Below are 24,707 nucleotides of genomic sequence, written 5' to 3' on the forward strand. Positions count from 1 at the left end.
TAGTAATAATAATAGTAATAATTTTATTCTTATACCCCACCCCATCTCCCCGAAGGGACTCGGGGCGGCTTACATGGGGCCAAGCCCAGTCAACAACAATAAAATAACACCATAAGACAGATTAAAAACAATGAAAACCAGTCATAAAAATTCACACATAAGGACAAAAGGTAAAATCTAGATAAAATCAGGAGAAACCTGGGCCAAAGTGCTAATTATTTCGAAATCATCAGGAGCTGGTGGATTGTCTAAATTATCGTCACCTTCAAGGTGCTGGAAGAGGCGTAAACACGGGACTATAATTGGAAAAACAACTGGTTGGATTTACCATCATAGGGCATGAAAATTGCCCTTTGGGTTCACCAACCTCTGCTGTGACTCTCATTTGGTGGGCAAGGTTGGTACACCTAGATCTTGTTTGAATATTACTTGCTTTTTAAAGATTCCTTTCAAAACCATATTCTGTGGAATGTGTTTTTTTTAACTGTTAGTGTTATTTTTATTTTAATCATTTTATGTAATGGCCATAAACTTCCTTGGGTTTTCTTCATATTGAAGGAAGGCTAACTATATCAGAGGGAAATAACGTTTTGTGATGGTGGCCGTTTCATTAGTAGCCTTTTCCATTTGAAGGTGTGCATGTTATACTGTCATATTACTGAACATAAGCTTGAAGGGATCTGCTTTGGTGGTTATTACGAAGGCTATGCTTGCTTCCACAGGGGCGGCGGGCTGGGTCTTGTGCAAGCCAGCGCTGGCTTCGGTATGTTGACTGCGCCCATCATGGAACTCCACAACCAGAAAGGCTACTTCCTCCATCATGTGATCTTTGCCTGTTGCACCCTCATCTGCATCATCTGTATCCTTCTGTTGCCTGAGAGCAAAAACCAGAACTTGCCAGAGAACATTCCTGATGGCGAACATTACACCCGGCAGCCCCTCCTGCCGCACAAGAAGGGGGAGCAGCCCCTGCTGCTGACAAACTCCGAACTCAAGGATTACTCTGGCTTGCACGATTCAGCAGCTGCCGTGAATGACAGTGCAGCCGAGAGCGTCACGGCCAATGGGATGAAAGCGATGTAGCTGATTGGAGGAGGAGCGCTTTGGCATGGGCGGGCTTTCCGCAGAAGGTTTACAGACCAGTGAAAGAAGGGATGGATACACAGGGGAATCGGACTCCGCTGCTCAAACCACTTCTTGTAGGAATCTTTGGAACGCATTGGCTTTGGAAACCGTTGTTTGGGGGGCGGGCGGGGGGAAGGCATTTTCAAAGCAAGTTGAATGGAGAGAACAGCACATCAGAACATTTCTTTCCTCCCCACCATGAAATATTTCTATTTATTTTGATGATTTTGTTTCTGTTTCCATGAAGCACTTTATCACCTCATTTTTTTCCTCTTTGGACCACAAACACAAAAGCCATTTGTTCTCCAGAAGAGTAGCCATTCCAAGAAAGAAATCATAGGGTTTGTTCTTTTTGTTTTCTGTTTTGCTTGGGTTTTTTAAATTGTCTTTTGCGTTTTTTTGTTGGAGGAATGAGGTGTGTCTTGCTGGGACAGTTAAATTCATTGACTACTGATGTTTTCTTAATCTGTTCAGAATCACCCAATCCCCCTGTCTCTTTCCTGCTCCCTTCAAACTGGTTTATCTGATGTTCATTCAGAAAACACAACTTAAAATTTCAAAATTAACATTCTCGATAGATTTGGGCTAGTGAACCCTGATATATTTTTAAAAAACTGTTTCTAAATTTTATACAAAGTGGAGTCCATCTGCCAATCAAAGCAGAAAACAAAGTTTTGCACAAGCAAAGTATTCCCCATCCACCCCAAAGGAAATCAGGAATGTGGGCTGAAATGGGAAATGTGTCTCTCCATAAAGAAGTCTTATGGGTGTTCATTCTTAATGATAAGCAATGCCTGGAAAAAATAATGCATTGCTCAGTGGTAAACCCAGTGCTTTACCATGACTTGTTCTGAACATAACAGGAAGTGTCAGAATGCTTAGGAGAATATGTCCAGGTTGGGAAAAATGATAGCCAAGAGTGTCTAGGATTCTGAAATGCATCAAGGCTGGATTTCTGGCTGTCTCAACATAGATTCAACTGTGTACCCATCACAGTCCCAAGAATGTTTACTTTTTAACGTGATAATACTGTAAAAGAACTGACACAATACATTGAAATGTCAGATTGGGGGAACAGAAGTGTGAGAAATGGAGAATAAACCATTGGAAGAATGGCCAAAGCCATCTCCATATGGAGACTGGTAATTTTCCCAGTTTTTCAAGGATATTGTCAGCTGGCTGCCATCTTCAATACGAAAACCTATAGGAAATGGCCATTAAGTGCACCAAAATAAAATCCTAAGTGCTCTTGTAGAATTTCTCACCCACCAGTCAATTAAATCAACTATTCCCATGGGATCACTTGGTTGAAAATAGACACTTGATACCCTGAACCCTAAATCTGCTTGGAGGTAGTGTCCGCTGAAATTCAGCAGAACTTGCCTCAGCATAAAACGTGTTTTGGAACAGTGGGTTGGGAAGCAACATTAAACTTCTTTCCTTTCCCCCCAAAGAGCTGGACATGAGTTATGCCAGCCATTTGTCCTTCTGAAAATGTTGGTTTCTTAAATGTTGGCTCTGAGAGGAGAGCCATTTAGTGCCAGGTTCATGCCACAAGATTCTGAACATGTGGCAACTTGGAGTTAGTTGTTTGCCCTCCCTCCCTTTCTGATCTGACCATCCATTTGTGATTGACTACCAAGTGGTACAGCCATTTTTAAAAAGTGAATGCAGCCTCCCAGTGTGCAGTGATGTCTTGAGCCATCCATTTCACAGTCACTTTGTTTGAAATATATCCTGCATTTGCGGGCAAAGGGCAGGGCTCACTGTTCAGTCACCCACCCTGCCATGTCCCTTCTTTGCTCTAAATATTGTCTGTAGACTTGACTTTATCTGTGTTTCTCTTCCCGTCTTCTGTCAAACTGCTTTTTGCGTTCCTACGGCCTGCTCCGAGCTCAACACACGGCTGCTTGTCACACGGCAAAGTACCGTAGTACCCTCCAGCACTGGCTGGCTAAATTTGCTAGTGGGGTGAAATGGACCTGGGGCATAGACACATGTTTATGTACTTGAGAAGAAAAATAATGTTGTCTTAAAGCTGCTAATTTTCATACAGAGGAAGAGATACTTGGGAAAATCTTTTTCTCAAGCCTGGTGAGGAAAAGAACAAAATGAAACACTGGATTTGTGTGTTTTCTCTCCCTGAAGTGCCATTGCTGTGAGACTTGCAGGGGGGAAATGTGTGAGCCCAATCTTTCTTATGTTCTCTAGTAAGCCGTCTGGCTCTGCCCACCAAAGGGCCACCCCTCCTCCATTCTTTTAATGTTCAGACAATTACAGTCCTTACATTTACATTGGGAGGGAAACAAAAACAAACCATGGCCTTTTGAATTGTGCAATATTCATGTGCCAAAATTGTGTGATGCCTTTTGCCTTTTATATAATGCTTTTCTTACAAGCAATGTATCAGGAACAATGAGTTTGTTGTTAGATCTGTGAAGGACAAGTTGGATGTGCTTTTCAACAGAGCGAGGCCTTGAAAGGCATTAGAGAGAAAAGAGAAAGAACATTGATTGTCAACACGCAAAGCCGACACACAGCACTTTTACAGTCCATGTGGTACAGAACAGCTTTTTAATTCCCACCTCTGTGCATATATCTTTAGAGTACTAATCATGTTGACCACTCACCAGCCTATGGAGTTTATTGCATTTTAGTGCCGTTTTGAAGTCCCTGTCGTGCTCATTTGCACCATCTGCTGTGATTTTCCTGTTCTAATGTTAAGCTCCTTTAACTTTACAAGCAAGCAGGACTAGAGAGAAGGGTATCAGCATATGTACATAACAATGTAAGCCTGTGACAGGAGCACTTGATGGTTCTCCTATATCCTTCACCTTTTGATTTTATTTTGGCCTTAAATGTGACATTTGGAATTAGTACTTTACAATTCATCCCCAACTTGTCTCGTGGTTTGCTTGGGTTAATATAGAACTGAGTTAGCTTCCCATAGTGCTTTGACTGAAGGGTTTTTTTTAACTAGCCTAATAAGTTGTATTAAATAACTGATTCAAGACAGCCTTGATGAAGAGATTAGAAAAAAGATAAATTATTCTCTTGGCAAAAAAACAAAAACAAAAAAACACCATAGTATAATCCAATGCTGACCTAGATGACTTGAATGCTTCCAAGACAGACAGCTCGTAGCAATGTCACTGTGCAACTGTTCTGTCTTTCCCTGTTTAGTATTTTTCCCTCCATAGCAAAAATCATCTAGAGACTGGGGAGGTTTCCAGTGGCTTTGCTGACTGAGAGATTCCAGGATATGTAATCCAAAAAAGTAACTGTTCCAACTGGGGGTGAGGGATTGGAGTTTACAGATGGAAGACAACATCAGGATCTTCTGAGTGAATCGGGTTGATCATCCCATCAAACTCCTTTGGGAAGCACCCTCTTTTGGAAGCCCTATATACACAGGGTAAAAATGTATGGATCCTTGACCTCCAATGGAGCCTTAGCTGCGGTGTTGCAAGCTTGCTGTGGTGTCCCAGTGCTTATCTATGTATAGACATTGACAAGAATACTCCATCACAGTTTACATAACATAACATGACATATGCTTAGCCACCTAACACTAAGAAATCTAGTCATGAATTACAAAGATGTATAATGAAACGTTGCATCCCAATGCATGTCAGGCCTGTTGTATGTTGGTTCAAGTACACATCAGTCACTTTGTTGCCTCCCTATGTAATAACACAACAGCAGTCTTTTTCTAGATACAGATATGATGGTACTGCCTCAGTCTAATTCACAGACACAAGTCCACTTACAAAGATGCAAGTCCCCAACAGAATTCCAACCCATTCGAGTCTGTCAAATAGTGAGCTCTTTTCATATTCTTCATATTTTCTTGGTGCTCCATGCAGTCATGCCGGCCACATGACCTTGGAAATGTCTACAGACAACGCCGGCTCTTTGGCTTAGAAATAGAAATGAGAACCAACCACCAGAGTTGAACACGATTAGACTTAATGTCAGGGGAAAACCTTTTCCTTTACTATATTTACTTGGATCAGTCAGTCCAGCACTTGGTTTCTGAGGCTTTCTTTACATATATTTACTGAGTATTGCAGTCTGTCAGCCGTTTGGTAGACCATAGGTGGGCTCATGTGGGTCAGCAACTCTCATCAGCCAATACACTCTGATATAAAATATGCAGAGGTTTGAAGTCCCAACCAAAATTAAAGGGTCTTGAGCTGGTTATCCAAAGCTTAGGCCTTTCATTGCACATCACTTACCTATTCCATAGGTGTAAGTGGCCTGCCTTTTGTCAGGGAAACATGTGGGACTTGCTCACATTCCATTTTGCAGAGTGTGAACACAACTCTGCGACAGTTCTACCAGACACATTTTTCTCAGCATGCAGCTATAATAAAGTGATAGTGGTACATCTTGGATAAACAAGTTTTGCAATGTTTTTCTGTACCTCTAATGTCCTGCAAAATTCTGTTTGAGTAATACCAGAAAGAAATGAGCATCTACATGAGGAAGAACTGTTTCCAGAATCCCTGATCATAGGCCAAGGTTACTAAGGTTTCTGAGAATTGAAATCCAAAACACTTAAGAGGACTAGAGTTTGAGAATACTACTCTATCATGCCATTTTGGCACTTTAAAAAACCCTTTTGTCTTCAACCTAGTTTTCACAAACTAGAAGTAGAATACCTTTGGCCTTTTACATGCTTTTGCTCCCAGAATACCTTACATTGGCCATGTTGGTTTGGGCATCTGGGAGCTGGTCCTAACCCTGCTTAAGACTTGGGTGGTGCTTCCTTTTGTCAAGGAATTATATTTACATGCTGCTTCAAGTGGCGATCTCTAGCAGTAAAGTGCACACATGACTCCCTTGCACATTTCCCAGAGAACACTCGGGTGCATTGGCAGCAGTGGGCATGGCTTTTAGGCATTCCTCACCAACCCCACAAGAGGGAATGTTTGGACACCTTGCTAAAAGTAATATTTTAGCATCAAGCAGAAGTTCAGTGCCATTTTCCTCCCCGCCTGGTGAACAAGTGTGTGATGCCACAGGCAAATCGGACCCATTATCTGGACCTCCTGGACCTAAAGCCGTCATGGGATCTACATCATAACAGCTTGCAGTTTTGGCATGCCCACATCGTGTCAGAAGTTATTTTTTTTTTTTGGATTACACATCCTAGAATTTCTCAAGAGGAATCTGACAATTCTAGGCCCAAAGGTCAACTCTTCCTAGCTCTCTATTGTATTCTGATAAGCTTCTGGTGAACCATCCCAAACTGTTCTGATACTAGGCTAGTGAGGAGCTTACCACTAACAAATTTTGTCTTAGCCGTGAAACATTTAGACTAGAAAAGACTGTAGCCACTGTAGAGTGAGGTGGGCAACTTCTTTTCCAGACATGATAGTATAATTCCCAGTATCCCTTACCATGGACCTTGCTGCTAGGGGGTAAGCCTTATGTAAACTGCATCCCCAAATAGATACAGGAAGATGTAGTTGCCCCCTCCCAGACTAGTCCTTTAATCATTGTCCAGCGATTAAGGATGGCATGGAGCAGTTGGCAGGCTTTGTAGAAAAACACCACCATCCCGGATCATTGTTCAAGAACTAAGGTTGGCTATCATCCCAAGAGAGGGAGGCATTTTACATTTGCATCCTAACATGGAAAACACTGGTCAATGTACTGTGTTCAGGTCACTGGGTTGGAAATATGGCTCTCCTGATGTTGTTGCACTGAAACACTTGTCAGGCTTCACCATTGCTAATGGTGAAGGTTCATGGGTGCTGAAGTCCAACAACACCCAGAATACCAATACAGTGTTCCCTCACTTATCACTGAGGTTAGGCTGTAAATTGTAATTGTTTTATGATTTATAATAGTCTAAGAATTTATTGAAAAACTGCAAAACGGCGAATCCACGAAAAGTGAACCGCGAAGTAGTGAGGGAACACTGTATTCCATATTCCTGGCTTAGCTCTTGTTTCTTCTTCTTTTTACTGAGCCAAGTTCAGCCAGTCCATATGGCTTTTAAATTACTCTTATTAAGAGGCATTGAAAATGGTTTTTTTTTTTTCATAATCGTTTAACAGAGTGGAAATTATTATCTGGAATGAATTGAAAAACCCTCACATTTTTAGTACAAATTGTGCTACCAAAATACTATAAAGATGGAATAGAAAACCACTTTATTAATTCTGTGCAAATGCATTCCTATTTGAGTGTACTGAACTACTGGCTGCATTTGTTTTGGTTATTTAATTGGAAGTATTGCATTTTTGTTGCCAATTCCCAAAAGCCAAACAAGTGGGGGAGAAAAAAATTATCAAATGCAGAAGTGCCATAAAAAAAACTCTGAATGTCATACAAGTTGCATCTGTAGCTGGGTCAAAAAGGCAACAGGGAAGTGTGGTGGCAGATCTTCACACTTGATTTTTTTTTTTTAATTAACAGAACCTCATTTTTCAATATAGTGTGTGCAAATACGTTTTGGGAACAGAGTAGTGTGCAATGTCTGTAGTGGGTGAGAATCCCCTTCCTTTCCCCCCAATTTCTGATGAAGTTTTTATTGACTAATTGTTGTTACTGTATGGGGTTTTTTTGATCATGAGTAGTTTGGTGCTTCTTCATGGCACAAGCTTAAAAAATCAACTACTGAAGAACAGTCTTAAAAGCTAAGTGTCTGCATGATGTTACATCCGGTGTACCTACTGAAACAACTTTGTATGTAAATGTACAGGAATAAAAACGGACGTTGCCCGGTTAGCATTCCAAGCCTTGCTTGTATTTCTTGCCATAGAATTCCAGTTCCCAGGGACACAGAAAATCCTTGGGGCCTAAACCAAAACAGTCACCACCAGTCAAATCTGTCTTAAACTCCTTTCTTTTGGTATTCCTGACCATGTCATCACATCCAGTATTTCTCTTACCAGTTTTCTTAAAGTTTGGAATAAATATCTGACTAGGTTTGGCTTCCCTTTTCTGCTGCACGATAAACTCCAGAAGAGTCCCTTCCACCTACGGGTCCCATTATTTCCATCCTATTAATCGGGCATCACTGTTGGTTAGGATGAGATCTAAACAACAGATCTTCTGGTTGCTTCTAGACCAGTTGTTTTCGACCTTTGTTCCTCCAGGTGTTTTGGACTTCCAACTCCCATAATTCCTAACAGCTGGTAAGCTGGCTAAGATTTCTGGGAGTTAAAGACCAAAACACCTAGAAGACCAAAGGCTGAGAGCCCTTCCACACAGCTATATACCCAGGATATCAAGGCAGAAAATGCCACAATATCTGGGCTATCTGAGTCCACATTGCCACATGTTCCAGTTCAAAGTAGATAATGTGAGATTTTATCCAGCCGTGTGGAAGGGGCCCGAAAACCACAGGTCTATATAATGTAATTGTATGGCAATTGAGAAATTTGTTGGACTTCATATTTATTTATTTATTTATTATTTAAACTTATATGCCGCCACTCCCCTAGGGCTTGGGGCGGCTTACAAGAAAGGCTAAAATCTAACCATTTAAAAACATCTTTAAAATATCTTTTTTTTAAAAAATCTTTAAAACACTTCCCCAGGGCTCGGAGTGGCTTGGCAGAGTTTTAACATCCAACAAATATCAGGATAGTTGACATCTCCCATTGCCACTGCATCTCTCCTTTCTGAATGTGTGGTCATCTGTTTCAGGAAGACATCATCCAAGTCCTCAGTGTGGCCCTGGGGTCTGTAACAGACCTTCACTATGGCATCTATGTTTCTCCCTCCCCCCACCAAGTCTTTACCCAGATGGTCTCAACTTGGCTTTCAAGATGTAGGTCTCTTCACATATAATGGTGGTACTTCTATCCTGTTTGGTATATTTCTCTGAAATAAGTTACATCCCTCTATTACTAGATTCCAATCATGTGACTCTTCCCACCAGGTTTCGATGATGTCTATATTTCATATAGGCGTCATATGAAATAAGCTCTATTTTAAAAAGTTCACGTTCCTCTTGTTTATGCATAATTTGGGACATCTAAGACCATGGACCATTCTCTCTAACAGCTTATTCAAGGTTTCATCCTCCCACTGTTGGATTCTTGCATTATTTGCCCAGATCTCTCTGTAACAATTATGCTATTATCTCCAGCACCTGATGATCTCCAGCTTCAAGAATACTGTCTCCCTCTCCCACATAATTCAGTTTAAACCCCTCCTGATCAGATTTGCAAGACTCTTAGTAAAAACATTCCTGTCAAGTGCTGAGAGGCACAACCCATCACTTGTCAAAATTTCTCCTGGTCCTGAATATACTAAAGAGTAGATACACAGGTCTCAGGTTGCTAAAGCTTCTCTTCAAAGGCCGCCACCAATTTGTGTACCGCTACCTATATCTTGCAGCATGAATACAAACATTACAGATGATCGCAACAGCTCCCTCATTGGCCACATTTGGCCCCTTCTACACTGCCATATAAAATCCAGATTATCTGCTTAGAACTGGATTATATGGCAGCATAGACTCATGTAATCCAGTTCAAAGCAAATAATGTGGATTATCTGCTTTGATAATCTGGATTATATGACAGTGTAGAAGGGGCCTTTGCAGTCTTAAGTAAACACTGAAACAGGACTCCAGGCTTTCCCTCAAAACAATCCAACTAAGCATCCTTGCAAAATAACTTTGTTGGCCTTGCCTACATACCAAACTCCAGTATGCCAAGCTCCAGGGACTGAGGATGTAGCTATAGAGAGGGCTAATTCCTCTTCCAAACAAGTCTCAGGACCCTTCTGCCATATAATACAGATTGTCAAAGCAGATAATCAACATTATCTGCTTTGAACTGAATTAATAATAATAGGTAAAGGTAAAGGTTTCCCCTGACGTTAAGTCCAGTCATGTCTGACTCTGGGGGTTGGTGCTCATCTCCATTTTTAAGCCGAAGTGCCGGTGTTGTCTGTAGACACCTCCAAGGTCATGTGGCCGGCACGACTGCATGGAGTGCTGTTACCTTCCCGCTGGAGGAGTACCTATTGATCTACTCACATTGGCATGTTTTCGAACTGCTAGGTTGGCAGGAGCTGGAGCTAACAGCGGCCGCTCACGCCGCTCCCGGGATTTGAACCTGGGACCTTTTGGTCTCCAGCTCAGTGCTTTAACACCCTACTTCCCCGAGGGGACTCAGGGCAGGTTATGTGAGTCTACACTGCCATTTAATCCAGTTCAAAGCAGATAACTCAGATTATCAAATCAGACAACCCACATTATCTTTGAACTGGATTATATGAGTCTACACTGCCATATAATCCAGTTCAAATCATATAATCTTGATTTTATATGGCAGTGTAGAAGGGGCCTCAGTCTCACTTCATCTCATCAGAAGCCCTACTTTCTTGAGATCATGTGCTCAGATAAATGAGCCCACTCCATTCACACAAACAATCAGGGTCAATGAACAGGCAATAGCAGCTGAATTTTTAAAAAATCACAATTTGAGTGAACTAGGCCAGAAAAGATGAAAGCTGAGTAATTCTGTCTGCAGTACCCCAGATACGGAGTAGGTGGCAATCTCATCCAAACATTTCTGCTTCCATTGTTATGTGAACACCGAAATAACATGGAGTGTTACCAGGCAAGTGCACTGCTCCATTTACAGAACTTCAAAGCAGTCTCGACATCTTTCCCAGTTTCTTCTGCCCTGCTTCTTACCACTGAAAATCCATTGGAGGAGGAAAGATAAAGAGCTACATAAATGGCTAAGAGCATTTCCACAGGCACATTCTCTTCCACCCCTTGTGTTGATTTGAAGAAGCAAACTAAACCAAAGACACTTCACTGTCCAAAATATGTCACTCTACCACAGAAAGAGCATAATATACTTTATGTAAAAAAATATCAGGAAACAGAAGACATACAATGAAAATATGTGACGCCGTGCTAAAACTTGTCTGGAAAAGCTGCCATTTCTTCCTTGATTCGGTTTTCTACCAGCAGAATGAAGCCGCTGTCTGTATTCTGGATGTTGTAGCTGACAAAAATCTGTTTTTTAGTCTTGCTGGCTAAAGCACAAACAAAATAGGGGCATCAGCTTATCAGGAAAGACAATGAACAGGTAATTCTAGGATTTAGCAGTAAGAAAAAACAAACACCCAATTCAAAGGGAGGGAGTATAAATTATCTGACTGTAAGTTAAGTCATGGGCCCTTAACCAATTTTCACCAGGAATAAATTATCAGTATAATGGTCTAGGACAGTGGTTGCCAAACCGTGGGCCGAAAGACCTAAAATAAGGTCCGTGAAATATGCGGGGGAAATTGGTGCCAGGGGTGCTGTTTAGTCCCCCAAAGTTCTTGTTGTTATTGTTATTATTATGATGATTATTATTAAAGCCGTTAGGGATTGTTTCTTGGGTCTCGTGCTCTCTTGTATTTTTTTTTCAACCTTAACCCCCCCTTCTTTTTTTTAACATGAGCGTTAACAAAATCCACAGCCCAACTGAAATAATAATAATAATAACAGCCCACCCAAAAATTATTTTTCTTACTTCTGTTCCTGGGGTTATTTTGGGTGCCGATTCAGAAAATTGAATTGGAGACACCACATCAGCTCTAGATTATTATATATGGTTTTCTGTAGGCGAGCAGATGGCGACTACTGGATAGCGTATGTTCTGAATTGGAAACTAGAGCTGATATGGTCTATGCAATGCAATTTTCTGAATCGACACCCCAAATAAGCAAACCAAATCTAAAATTGACCAAAAACTCCTTTTGGTAATAAGGTTGGAGAGTGGTCCCTGGTCTAGGATAAGAATCAGCCCCAGTGACCTCCAAGTTAAAAGAGATTATTTATTTAGAAACCCTTGCTTCAAAATTATCCCAAATATCTTCTGAAACAAATGATGGCACTTTTGCTTCATTGAGTCATTTTTAGGGGCAAGTGAGACCTTTTCCTAAAACAAAAATTAAACACGAAATGGCCATTCATCACTTCTCTGCAGTTTTTTAATAGTCTAGAATGGCCATCTGCTTCCATGTGTCTTTCTTCATGGAAGGAGATTGGACTGGATAGCTCTTGTGGTCTCTTTCAATTCTATGACTCTATAACTCTATATAATTTCCTGTTGTTAAAAATATATCTAAAGGGCCTAAAATTCCCCAAAGGGGAAGCATGGTCAAAAGGCCTCTGTTTCCCCATTTGGAGGAAAAACTGCTGGGGGTGGGAGTTACAGTCCACGGTATGTTGGCAAGGGGAATAATGCAACTTCCGGCCTCCCACAATTACCCAACTCTGATCTAAGAGTCCTTGAGGATCCATAAAAAGTTTAAAAACCCACCCATACCTAATTTTTGGGCTAAAGAACTGGAGGTATTGTCAGATGCATCACCAAAGAGTAAGGTAGATACTGGAATGGAGTCCTAAGAGAGGAAAAAGAGTGTTAGTTAGAGGTTTTGCAAATTTACTGTCTTGTTATATTCTTGCATTGTTCCATACACAAGAGAAGAAATGGGTTAGAAGACAGAAATGTTAAAAGCAGGAGAAGAGACATCAATACCATGTTATTTCTTGCTGACTCAGCTTCTGGATTAATTCAGACATTGGGTTGCTGTGAGTTTTCCGGGCTGTGTGGCCATGTTCCAGAAGCATTCTGACATTTCACCAGCATCTATGGCAAACGTTCTCAGAGGTTGTGAGGTCTGTTGGAAACCAGTCAAGTGGGGTTTATATATCTGTGGAACATCCAGAGTGGGAGAAAGAACTCTTGTCTGCTTGAGACAAGTGTGAATGTTGCAATTGATCACCTTGATGCTAATCAAGGTGATCAATTGCAACATTCATGCTAATCAAGGTGATCAATTGCAACATTCACACTTGTCTCAAGCAGACAACCCCACTTGCCTAGTTTCCAACAGACCTCACAACCTCTGAGGATGCCTGCCATAGATAGGCGAAACATCAGGAGAGAATGCTTCTGGAACATGGCCACACAGCCTGGAAAACTCACAGCAACCCAGTGATTCCGGCCATGAAAGCCTTCGACAACAAATTCAGACATTACTTCCAATGTTTTGATCTTGTTGTTATGCCAAGATTAAACCTCTGAGATCTTACTTGCGGAACTACCATTTTAACAAACTTACCTAAGTAAGTCCCATTAAACTGAGTGGAATTTATGATGTATACCAATATAAGAAAGGTAAAGGTTTCCCCTGATGTTAAGTCCAGTCATGTCTGACTCTGGGGGTTGGTGCTCATCTCCATTTCTTAGCCAAAGAGCCGGCGTTGTCCTTAGACATCTCCAAGGTCATGTGGGCAGCATGACTGCATGGAACGCCGTTACCTTCCCGCCGGAGCGGTACCTATTGATCTACTCACATTTGCATGTTTTCGAACTGCTAGGTTGGCAGAAGCTGGAGCTAACAGCGGGCGCTCACTCCGCTCTTCGGATTTGAACCTGGGACCTTTTGGTCTGCAAGTCCAGCAGCTCAGCGCTTTAACACACTGAGCCACCGGAGGCTCCATTTTATATACCAATATATAAGTCATGAAATCTATGACCTGAATTCATTTATACAACATGCAGTACCTAGGTGTGCCACACATTGCTTCTGGTCTTTTGTGGTGTTTCCCCACCACAGTGGAGAAGGCTGAGTGGATCAGTGTTTCTTTTAGGCTGCCGGCATGAGGTGCATCTACACTGCAGAAATAATGCAGTTTGACACCACGTTAGCTACTCTGGCTCAATGTCTGGGAGTTGTTGCAGTTTTGCAAGGTCCTTTGCCTTCTCTCCCAAAGCGTTTTGGTGCCCTAGCGAGCTACAAATCCCAGGATTCCATAGCATTGAGCCATGGCAGTTAAAGTGGTGTCAAACTGCATTAAGTCTACAGTGTAGCCGCACCCACAGACGATGCTCCTTCCCTTTGGGGCTGCTCAGAGAGGGAAGGGGGCCTGCTGATGTACTACAGTAGTCTGAATGTTGGAGTAGAACTTAAGGGACCATTATCTTAGCCTTAGAAGGCAATCACAAACCTTTGAATAAGTTATATAAAGAAAATCCTAATAGTCAGAGGTTTGAAAGCACAAAGCAACAAATCACCGTCTATATTTCCACTATCTAGGTCTAAGGAGAAGGAAGCCCCACTGAGCTTAATGGATCTTGTTTTGAAGTAACTGGGTATAGAATTATAACCCCAATCTGAAAGGACATATAATTTCAAGTCTTCTGTGGCACTACACTGCTGTAGGTAAGGGATTCAAAGCCACTGAAGATCAGTCTCACAGACATACATTTTGAAGAGATACCTATGTGCCAAACACCCATTAAAAGATAGGTTAAGATCAGACTAACCGGGCCTGATTTAAAGCAAGCACACATCCAAGCATATCTTTTTTACCTATACAGATTTTGCATGGCATATACTAAGCCACCCTGCGGTGAGAAAATTTGTGTCCTGTGGTTTTTGTTTTTACTTTACAACTACCCTAATACTTGACATAAAGGCTTAATGTATGCAAACACATATCCAAACTCATCATTTTACACGTACATAAATTTTGCATGGCGTTCGATAGCCACCTAGGGCTGAAGGAACGTGCATCCTGCAGTTCTTGTTTTATTCCCAGCTACCCAAGTAGCTGACGTGAGAGCTTAATTTATGGAAAAGGAGAGTGGTTTTTGTTACTGAAGTGACTTTTTTAGGACATAGGTCTCAGGGTACACCTACACTGTAGCATTAATGCAGTCGGAAATCACTTTAACTGCCAGGGCTCAGTGCTATGTAGTTTTCCAGAGTCTTGGGCTTTCTCTGCCAAAGAGTGCTGGTGCTTCACCTAACCGCAACTCCAATGATTCCAGAGCATTGAGCCATGGCAGTTAAAGTGATGTCAATCTGCATTCATTCTACAGTATAGATGCACCCATAGAATAAATACTCAGAATTTCATAGCATTGAGCCACAGCAGTTCAAGCAGTGCTAAATTGTATTAACTTCTATACCCATGCCCTTGGGCAGAGAAGGCTAGAGACCTTGTAAACCTACAACTCCCGGGATTTGAAGCTAGATACCCAGGATTCCATAGCATTAAGCCATGGCCATTCAACTGGCGCTAAACTGTATTACCATAAATTCTATACGGATGCAGTTTGGCAGAAAAGGCTGGCGACCCTGTAAAATTAAAATTCCTGGGACTCGAAATGAAAGACACCCAGGATTCCAAAGCATTGCGCCATGGCAGTTCAAGTGATACTAAACTGTATTAAATTCTATACTGCTGCAGTCTGGCAGAGAAGGCTAGAGACCTTGTAAAACTAGAACTCCCAGGATTCCATAACATTGAGCCATGGCTATTCAAATACAGTAGAGTCTCGCTTATCCAACCTTCACTTAACCAACGTTCTGTATTATCCAATGCAGTCTGCCTTTTAATAGTCAATGTTTTTAAAGTCAATGTTTTCAATACATTGCGATGTTTTGGTGCTAAATTCGTAAATACAGTAATTACTACATAACATTACTGTGAATTTTTCTGCCTTTTCTGTCGATTTGTTATAAAACATGTTTTGGTGCTTAATTTGTAAAATCATAACATAATTGGACATTCAATAGGCTTTTCCTTAATCCCTTCTTATTATCCAACATTTTTGCTTATCCAAAGTTCTGCCAGCCCGTTTATGTTGGATAAGCGAGACTCTGCTGTAATTACATTGCGTTACTGTGTACTGAACTGCTTTTTCTGTTGATTTGTTGTAAAACTTGATTTTTTTCATACTTAATTTGTAAAATCATAACATCATTTGACATTTATAAGGCCTTTCCTTAATTCCTCTTTATTATCCAACATTTTCGCTTGTCCAACATTCTGCCGGCCCATTTATGTTGGATAAGCAAGACTCTACTGTAGAATCAAACTGCATAAAATCTTCGTGTGTGCCATTTGGTCATGACAGTTCAAATGGCAATAAACTGTTTTAAATTCTATACTCACGCCCTTGGGCAATGAAGCCTACAGACCTTGTAAAACTACAACTCCCAGGATTCGAAACGAAAGACGCCCAGGATTCCATAGCACGGAGCCATGGCAGTGCAAGTGGCGCTAAACGGTATAAAATTCTATATCCTTGCAGTTTGGCAGAGAAGCCTAGACACCTTGTAAAACTACAACTCCCAGGATTCCATAGCATTAAGCCATGGCCATTTAACTAGTGCTAAATTGTATTACTGTAAATTCTATATGGATGCAGTTTGGCAGAAAAGGCTGGAGACCCTGTAAAATTAAAACTCCTGGGACTCGAAATGAAAGACACCCAGGATTCCAAAGCATTGTGCCATGGCAGTTCACGTGATACTAAACTGTATTAAATTCTATAGTGATGCAATCTGGCAGAGAAGGCTAGAGACCTTGTAAAACTAGAATTCCCAGGATTTCATAGCACTGAGCCATGGCAATTCAAGTAGGATCAAAGTGCATAAAATCTACATGTGTGCCAGAAACAAAAAAAATTTGGAAGAATGTCCATAAAATTTGTCAACAAATACTTAAAACAAAATTCCCCAGAAAGGCAGAGTATTATTTATTGGGCATAACTGACCGGGATATCCATTTAGATAGAAATGATAATATCTTATTTACATATTTAACTACAGCCGCCAGAATTAGTATTGCTAAAAGGTGGAAGCAAAAGGAAACACCAGATATGGAAGAATGGTTACAGAAAGTGAGAAAGACAAAAGACATGGATAAACGAACTTTTTTTCTAAAGAAAAATACAGGTAACCCGATAAAATACACAGACTGGTCTAAAGTAGAAGAATTTGAAAGTAAAAGAAGTGGGAGGATATCAATTAAAGAACAGAAGGATGATTCTTTTTGTGTCTCTTTTCTTATTACTTTATGAAAAAGTAAAGAATCATTGACTCAGCCAATATAAAGGACAACATTCTTTTTTGTGTTTGTCCTTACTATTTCCAAAAAGGAGATTTTTTTTTTCATCCTCTTTTCTTACTTTAGAATTGGAAATGCAAAGGCAAAGACTGAATTCATTTTTATATATATTTATGGTTTGTTTTTTTATTATTTTTTTCCTTTATAATTTTTTTAATATTTTTATTTTTTATTTTTCCTCCTTTTATTTTTTTTCCTTTTTTACCCTCTTCTTTATGTCTTTTTCCCACTCCTACGCTTCTTCTTTTTCTTCTTTCTTTTCAAAGTAGATTCTCATTTTTTTTCCCTTCACTTTCTGTCAACAAATATTGTTCTCACTCTTTCGTTGTATTTAATTTTTGTATATACCAATAAAAATTTAATTTTAAAAAATCTACATGTGTGCCATTTAGCAGAGAAGGCTGGAGACCTTGTAAAAAACTACAACTCCTGGGGTTCCTTAGCATTGGGTCATGGCAGTTCAAACGGTGCCACTGTATTAAATTCTCTACTCAAGCCGTTGGTCAGAGAAGGCTGGAGACCTTGTAAAACTAGCACTCCCAAGACTGCATAGCATTGAACCATGATAATTCAAGTGGTGCTAAACTGTATTAAATTCTATACCAATACAGTTTGGCAGAGAAGCCTAGAGACCTTGTGAAACTACAACTCCCAGGATTCCATTGCATTGAGCCAGGTTAGTTCAAGCAGTGCTAAACTGTATTAACTTCTATACCCATGCCCTTGGGCAGAGAAGGCTAGAGACCTTGTAAACCTACAACTCCCGGGATTTGAAGCTAGATACCAAGGATTCCAAAGCATTGCGCCATGGCAGTTCAAGTGATACTAAACTGTATTAAATTCTATACTGATGCAATCTGGCAGACAAGGCTAGAGACCTTGTAAAACTAGAATTCCCAGGATTTCATAGCATTGAGCCATGGCAATTCAAGTAGGATCAAGCTGCATAAAATCTACATGTGTGCCATTTAGCAGAGAAGGCTGGAGACCTTGTAAAAAACTACAACTCCTGGGGTTCCTTAGCATTGAGCCATGGCAGTTCAAACGGTGCCATTGTATTAAATTCTCTACTCAAGCCGTTGGCCAGAGAAGGCTGGAGACCTTGTAAAACTAGAACTCCAAAGACTGCAGAGCATTGAACCATGACAGCTCAAGTGGTGCTAAACTGTATTAAATTCTTTATCAATACAGTTTGGCAGAGAAGCCTAGAGACCTTGTAAAACTACAACTCCCAGGATTCCATAGCATTGAGCCATGGCAATTCAAATAGGCTCAAAGTGCATAAAATCTACATGTGTGCCATTTAGCAGAGAAGGCTGGAGACCTTGTAAAACTACAACTCCCAGGAATCCATAGCATTGAGCCATGGCAATTCAAATAGGATCAAAGTGCATAAAATCTACATGTGTGCCATTTAGCAGAGAAGGCTGGAGACCTTGTAAAACTACAACTCCCAGGAATCCATAGCATTGAGCCATGGCAATTCAAATAGGATCAAAGTGCATAAAATCTACATGTGTGCCATTTAGCAGAGAAGGCTGGAGACCTTGTAAAACTACAACTCCCAGGATTCCATAGCATTGAGCCATGGCAATTCAAATAGGATCAAAGTGCATAAAATCTACATGTGTGCCATTTAGCAGAGAAGGCTGGAGACCTTGTAAAACTACAACTCCCAGGAATCCATAGCATTGAGCCATGGCAATTCAAATAGGATCAAAGTGCATAAAATCTACATGTGTGCCATTTAGCAGAGAAGGCTGGAGACCTTGTAAAACTACAACTCCCAGGAATCCATAGCATTGAGCCATGGCAATTCAAATAGGATCAAAGTGCATAAAATCTACATGTGTGCCATTTAGCAGAAAAGGCTGGAGACCTTGTAAAACTACAACTCCCAGGAATCCATAGCATTGAGCCATGGCAATTCAAATAGGCTCTAAGTGCATAAAATCTACATGTGTGCCATTTAGCAGAGAAGGCTGGAGACCTTGTAAAACTACAACTCCCAGGAATCCATAGCATTGAGCCATGGCAGCTCAAGTGGGGCCGAACTGCATTCATTCTACAGCGTGGACGTCCCCTGGAAGGGAAAGCAGCCTTTGCTAAGAGGCCTTGGCTTCAACCAAAAGAGAAAAGGGATAGATATAGATATAGGTAGGTAGGTAGGGGCTCCCCTTGAAACCATGGCTCCTTCCTTCCCTCTGCAGCCTTTCGCGGGAATTCAGGGCCCACTCACGCGCGGGCTGCTCATAGCCAGGGCCAGGTTGCCGAGCCGGGGCCCGTCGCCGACCCAGAGGAAGAGCGAGTCCCGCAGCCGCATGGCGTGGAAGTGCACCAGCTCCTCCGCCAGCCGCCCGCGGAAGTCGTGCACCGAGATGCGCTCGCCATCCGCGGCCTCCTCCATCGCCGAGCACGGCTCAGCCCCGCCTCGACCAAGCAGGAGCAATCGAGCCCAGAGCACTTCCAGTTCCCACAGAGGGAGGGAGGGAGGGGCTGGGCGTCTTTCAGCCGCCGTTTGTTGTGGATCTTTGGAGACTGCTGTCGTTTGACAGATCACGATTATTTCTCTCACTCCAGAAGCAACGGAAAAAAATTATTATTATTTTATTTTATTATATCACAGCAAACAAGATAGGTATGCTGGATTTCGTATCATAAAATCACAAGTCGAACACTTCCCAAGTGTCTAGGACTGTGTGATGTATTTTCAGATGATGCGCGCAGATCCCAGCAGGGTGGCCTTTTGCAGTTGGCAGATCGTAATTTTGTCAATGTCTATTGTTTCCAAATGCCGGCTGAGATCTTTTGGCATGACACCCAATGTGTCCATCACCACCGGGACCACCTGCACTGGTTTCTGCCAGAGTCTTTGAAGTTCAATCTTGAGGTCCTGATAGCGGCTGAGTTTTTCCTGTTGTTTTTCATCAATCCGACTCTCACCTGGGATGGCGACATCAATGATCCAAACCTTTTTCTTTTCCACAACTGTGATGTCTGGTGTGTTGTGTTCCAGAACTTTGTCAGTCTGGATTCGGAAGTCTTTGGGTGCTCATTTTCCAATACTTCTGCAGGTTTGTGATCCCACCAGTTCTTTACTGCTGGCAGGTGGTACTTGAGGCATAAGTTCCAATGAATCATTTGGGCCACATAGTTGTGCCTCTGTTCATAGTCAGTCTGTGCGATTTTCTTACAGCAGCTGAGGATATGATCAGTTGTTTCGTCGGTTTTCTTGCACAGTCTGCATTTTGGGTCATCAGCTGATTTTTCGATCTTGGCCTTAATTGCATTTGTTCTGATGGCTTGCTCCTAGGCTGCAAGGATCAGGCCTTCTTATTATTATTATTATTATTTGTTTCCTTCATGGTTTGTAAATGCCGTTCCCTAGCATCAAAACATGGAAACAATTTTTTGCAAAACTGCAAACACTTTGGGTTGCTCTGAGTTTTCCGGGGCAGTCTGGCCATGTTCCAGAAGCATTCTCACCTGACATTTCGCCCACATCTATGGCAGGCATCCTCAGAGTTTGTGAGCTCTGTTGGAAAATAGGCAAGGGAGGTTTGTACAGGGTGTTTGAAAAAGAACTCCCTATTTACCATTTAAATTAATCCTTTATCCTTAAATTTTCCTTAATCCCTCCTTATTATCCAACATTTTCACTTATCCAACGTTCTGCCAGCCCATTCATGTTGGATAAATTAGACTCTACTGTACTATAAAGTGAAGTGGACCTGAAGGGAATGAACTTATTTTGTTCTTTGTATATTAACGCTTATTTTGTTTGGTAAGGTAAAGGTTTCCCCTGATGTTAAGTCCAGTCATGTCTGACTCTGGGGGTTGGTGCTCATCTCCATTTCTAAGCCGAAGAGCCGGCGTTGTCTGTAGACACCTCCAAGGTCATGTGGCCGGCATGACTGCATGGAGTGCCGTTACCTTCCCGACGGAGCAGTATCTATTGATCTCACATTTACATGTTTTCGAATTGCTAGGTTGGCAGAAGCTGGAGCTAACAGCGGGCGCTCACTCCGCTGCCGGGATTTGAACCTGAGACCTTTCAGTCTGCAAGTTCAGCAACTCAGTGCTTTAACACACTTGGCCACCAGGGTTTGGTATAAGCTATAAAAAATTTTTTTTTGTGTGTCAGGAGCAATAAACAGCCGACGCAGGAGCTTCCTTCCGCAGGAAGGCTTTATCTTTTGTAGGCGCTTTTTACAGTATTCACAGCCCTCTCTTGAATCCTCCAATTCACCATACATCATCACATCACCCGACACCAACTTATTCTGTTGGTGTTCTTATATACACCTGCATGATGCAATATTCCCTTCATGCTTTCATTATCTTATGCACCTGATGCAAACCTAACTTCAGGGTTTCATTATCCTCATGCTTAATCACTGTAACTGTGACTCAGCACTTACAATACTTAAAGTAACCCAGCATTTTGTCTTCAGAATAGGCTAGTACGAGGATTGAATGAAAAGTAATGCCTCCACCTACATTACTTTGGTTTGGATGGGAATATTTTAATAAATCAAACACAGAAATAATCCTTAGAATGTGCTCTTTAACTACCACTATTCACTTTTCCACACAATCACCAGACAATTGGATACATTTCCGCCAACAATCAACAAGTTTTCTGAAGCCATCACGGAAGAAGTTGACACTCTGTTTCCACAACTAGCATCTCACAGTACCCATCGTGCACAGATCTTCTGATAGCAAAGCAAAGCAATAATGTGACCCATACGTTCTTGTGAAATGCCAATTATGCTTGAAATTTCTCACTGAGTGATACGACGATGGTCCTGAATCAATCTGTCAACCTTTTGCTTGTGAAACTCGGTGGTTTTTGTCACAGGATGTCCAACTCTTTGTATGTCACGCAAGTCAGATGTTCCCACCTCAACATCTTTAAACTTACTCGCCCAATGACACACAGTACTCACATCAACACAATTGCCATAAACAGCTTGCATTCACGGATGAATCTCCTTTGGGGTGACACCTTCTGCTCTCAAGAATTCAATGACTGCACGTTGCTTAAGTCGCATTGACCGACCATCTGCGCAGGGTTCCACACTTCGCACTTTAACAACACAACTGTTCAATGCTAAGGCTTCTCACCAAATGGAACTGTAGAGGAGAGTCTACTGAACAAGCCAGTACCTGCCTCATAACAGTACTGCCATCTGTTGAGGAGTTACGAAGGTGGAGGCATTACTTTTCATTCAACCCTCGTATATTTTAAAACTCCAACATTTTATATGGCAGTGTTGATGGGCCCCAAACAAAAGTTGTTTACTCTTGTAAGTGCTGATTGAAATTGTTATAATATCTAACCACCAGTTTACTGTATCTCAACCATCAGAATAAAGGTAAAGGTTTCCCCTGACGTTAAGTCCAGTCATGTCTGACTCTGGGAGTTGGTGCTCATCTCCATTTCTAAGCCGAAGAGCCGGCGTTGTCCATAGACACCTCCAAGGTCATGTGTCCGGCGTGAATGCATGGCGTGCCATTACCTTCCCGCCGCAGAGGTACCTATTGATCTACTCACATTGGCATGTTTTCGAACTGCTAGGTTGGCAGAAGTTGGAGCTAACAGCAGCAGCTCACTCCACTCCCGGGGCTTGAACCTGGAACCTTTCAGTCTGCAAGTTCAGCAGCTCAGTGCTTTAACACACTTCGCCGCCGGGGCTCCTTAACCATCAGAATAACATATTAAAATTCATAGTAGTTAACAAAGTAAAGAACCGAGTATATAAACTTGTTGTGAATTCTCCCTCCCGTGGGAGGTTTCTAGTCCAGACAAAACTATGCTGTTTTCTTCTTGGTTGTAACTTCAGGTCAAATAGTCAATATTTACTTGAAAGATACTTGTGATGTTCTTGAAGATGCCAAAAATAAACAATGTATTTCGAGATGTCAAAAATAGACGATAAACAATGTATTTGGAGATGCAAAAAAATAGACTTTTTTGGGACTATGTACAGATATCTGTGCTGATAGTAGTGTTGATGGGCCCCCAGTGTCCACACATCCAGAATCCTCCTACTCAGCCATTAGCTGAGGGAGTTAGTAAAAAAAGGATGTTTCCTCAAACTCTGCCATATAAAATCCAGATTATCTGCTTTGAACTTGATTATATGGCAGTGTAGAAGGGGCCTTAAAAGGACCCCCGGTGCCGCAGCATGTTAAAGTGCTGAGCTGCTGAACTTGTGGACTGAAAGGTTGCAGGTTCGAATCCCGGGAGCGGAATGAGCACCCGCTGTTAGCCCCAGCTTCTGCCAACCTAGCAGTTCGAAAACATGCAAATGTGAGTAGATCAATAGGTACTGCTCCAGTGGGAAGGTAACAGTGCTCCATGCAGTCATGCCAGCCACATGACCTAGGAGGTGTCTATGGACAACGCCAGCTCTTTGGCTTATAAATGGAGATGAGCACCAACCCCCAGAGTCAGACACAACTGGACTTAATGTCAGGGGAAAACCTTTACCTATTTTTCCCCTTGTCCAAATTGTCCCAACAGTGAGAGTTATCAGGTCTTTCACTTTTATCCTGTATTTGTTTTCCTTTGAAAACTCAAAGGAGATTTATTGGCATTTTAAAATATTCGTATCTGCTCTTTGTACCGTACACAGATTGAATGTAGGTGGCACATCACAACTTAGCACTTGAAAGCTTACTTTCATCAGATTTCTTGTGGGCGGGAAGTGGCAGCCAGCACCTTGAGATTCTTATTATTTCTTTTTTCTCCGGTCTACAACCATATTCCAAACAGATTCGGTTTCAGAGGGAGGCGGGGAGGATGCATCCCATTGAGACATTTTCTGGCTCTCGGCCTGTTAATGAGTTCCCATGACAATCTGCCACCTCTGATGAACTTAATGGAATGCAGCCTGCAAAACAAATGGTCAAGAATAATGGGAGCCACAGTCCAAAAATATCTGAAGAGCCACATTTGCTCACAATGGTTTACACTATTTCATCTCCAGGGAAGTGGAGCTCTTTACAAACACACATTTCCTCATTATAATCAGCACGCCTTGGCCACAGTACTAGAGAAAGAGCTGCATCAGCAATAGCAGGGTGCCTCATAAATATTTATGCCAGGGTCTTGAGACAGGAATGACAATTTTTCCTCCATCTAGGTGACAGATAAACCCTCACTCCTTTCAAACCCAAGTGGCTGCCCGATATTAATACTCTGAGATGCTTAGCACACATTATGATTTATCGTAGTATTTTCCCATTTTAAAAATAAGCAAAAATAATGTTAAATTAATTAAGCATAGTCTTCATGCACATGTCTGGACTATTTCTCCAATCGACTTTTTTGATATGATAACAAGCCCTCCGGTGGCATAGTGTGTTAAAGCGCTGAGCTGCTGAACTTGCTGACCAAAAGGTCACAGGTTCGAATCCGGGGAGTGGAATGAGTGCCCGCTGTTAGCCCCAGCTTCTGCCAACCTAGTAGTTCAAAAACATGCAAATGTGAGTAGATCAATAGGTACCGCTCCGATGGGAAGGTAACAGCGTTCCATGCAGTCATGCTGGCCACATGACCTTGATGGTGTCTATGGACAACGCCGGCTCTTCGGCTTAGAAATGGAGGTGAGCACCAACCCCCAGAGCCCGACACAACTGGACTTAACATCAGGTGAAACCTTTACCT

General features: G+C 41.7%; 2 protein-coding genes and 1 long non-coding RNA gene across 4 annotated transcripts in view; 1 reads left to right on the forward strand and 2 right to left on the reverse strand.

Moving 5' to 3' along the window:
- The window catches only part of slc22a23 (solute carrier family 22 member 23), a 126,735-nt gene extending 118,866 nt beyond the window's left edge, over positions 1-7,869 (forward strand). For both annotated transcript variants that reach the window (XM_062977667.1, XM_062977668.1), the window contains one exon: positions 723-7,869. In XM_062977667.1, coding sequence (XP_062833737.1) covers positions 723-1,083 — 361 coding nt within the window. In that variant the 3' untranslated portion in view covers positions 1,084-7,869. The remainder of the gene's footprint in view (positions 1-722) is intronic.
- A 3,083-nt stretch (positions 7,870-10,952) lies between these two features.
- psmg4 (proteasome assembly chaperone 4) lies at positions 10,953-19,490 on the reverse strand. The gene is made up of 3 exons (XM_062977669.1): positions 19,269-19,490; positions 12,429-12,504; positions 10,953-11,145 (listed from the first exon to the last, which is right to left on the reverse strand). Exons 1-3 carry the CDS (start codon positions 19,434-19,436, stop codon positions 11,024-11,026), a joined length of 366 nt encoding a protein of 121 aa, XP_062833739.1. The 5' UTR covers positions 19,437-19,490; the 3' UTR covers positions 10,953-11,023.
- Positions 17,080-19,262, reverse strand: LOC134298216 (uncharacterized). The gene is made up of 2 exons (XR_010005170.1): positions 18,243-19,262; positions 17,080-18,018 (listed from the first exon to the last, which is right to left on the reverse strand). It is a non-coding gene; the product is annotated as an uncharacterized LOC134298216 (long non-coding RNA).
- Positions 19,491-24,707: the final 5,217 nt, after the last annotated feature.

This window comes from Anolis carolinensis, chromosome 4, assembly GCF_035594765.1.
Source record: "Anolis carolinensis isolate JA03-04 chromosome 4, rAnoCar3.1.pri, whole genome shotgun sequence".
In the NCBI taxonomy this organism is placed as follows: Eukaryota; Metazoa; Chordata; class Lepidosauria; order Squamata; family Dactyloidae; genus Anolis; species Anolis carolinensis.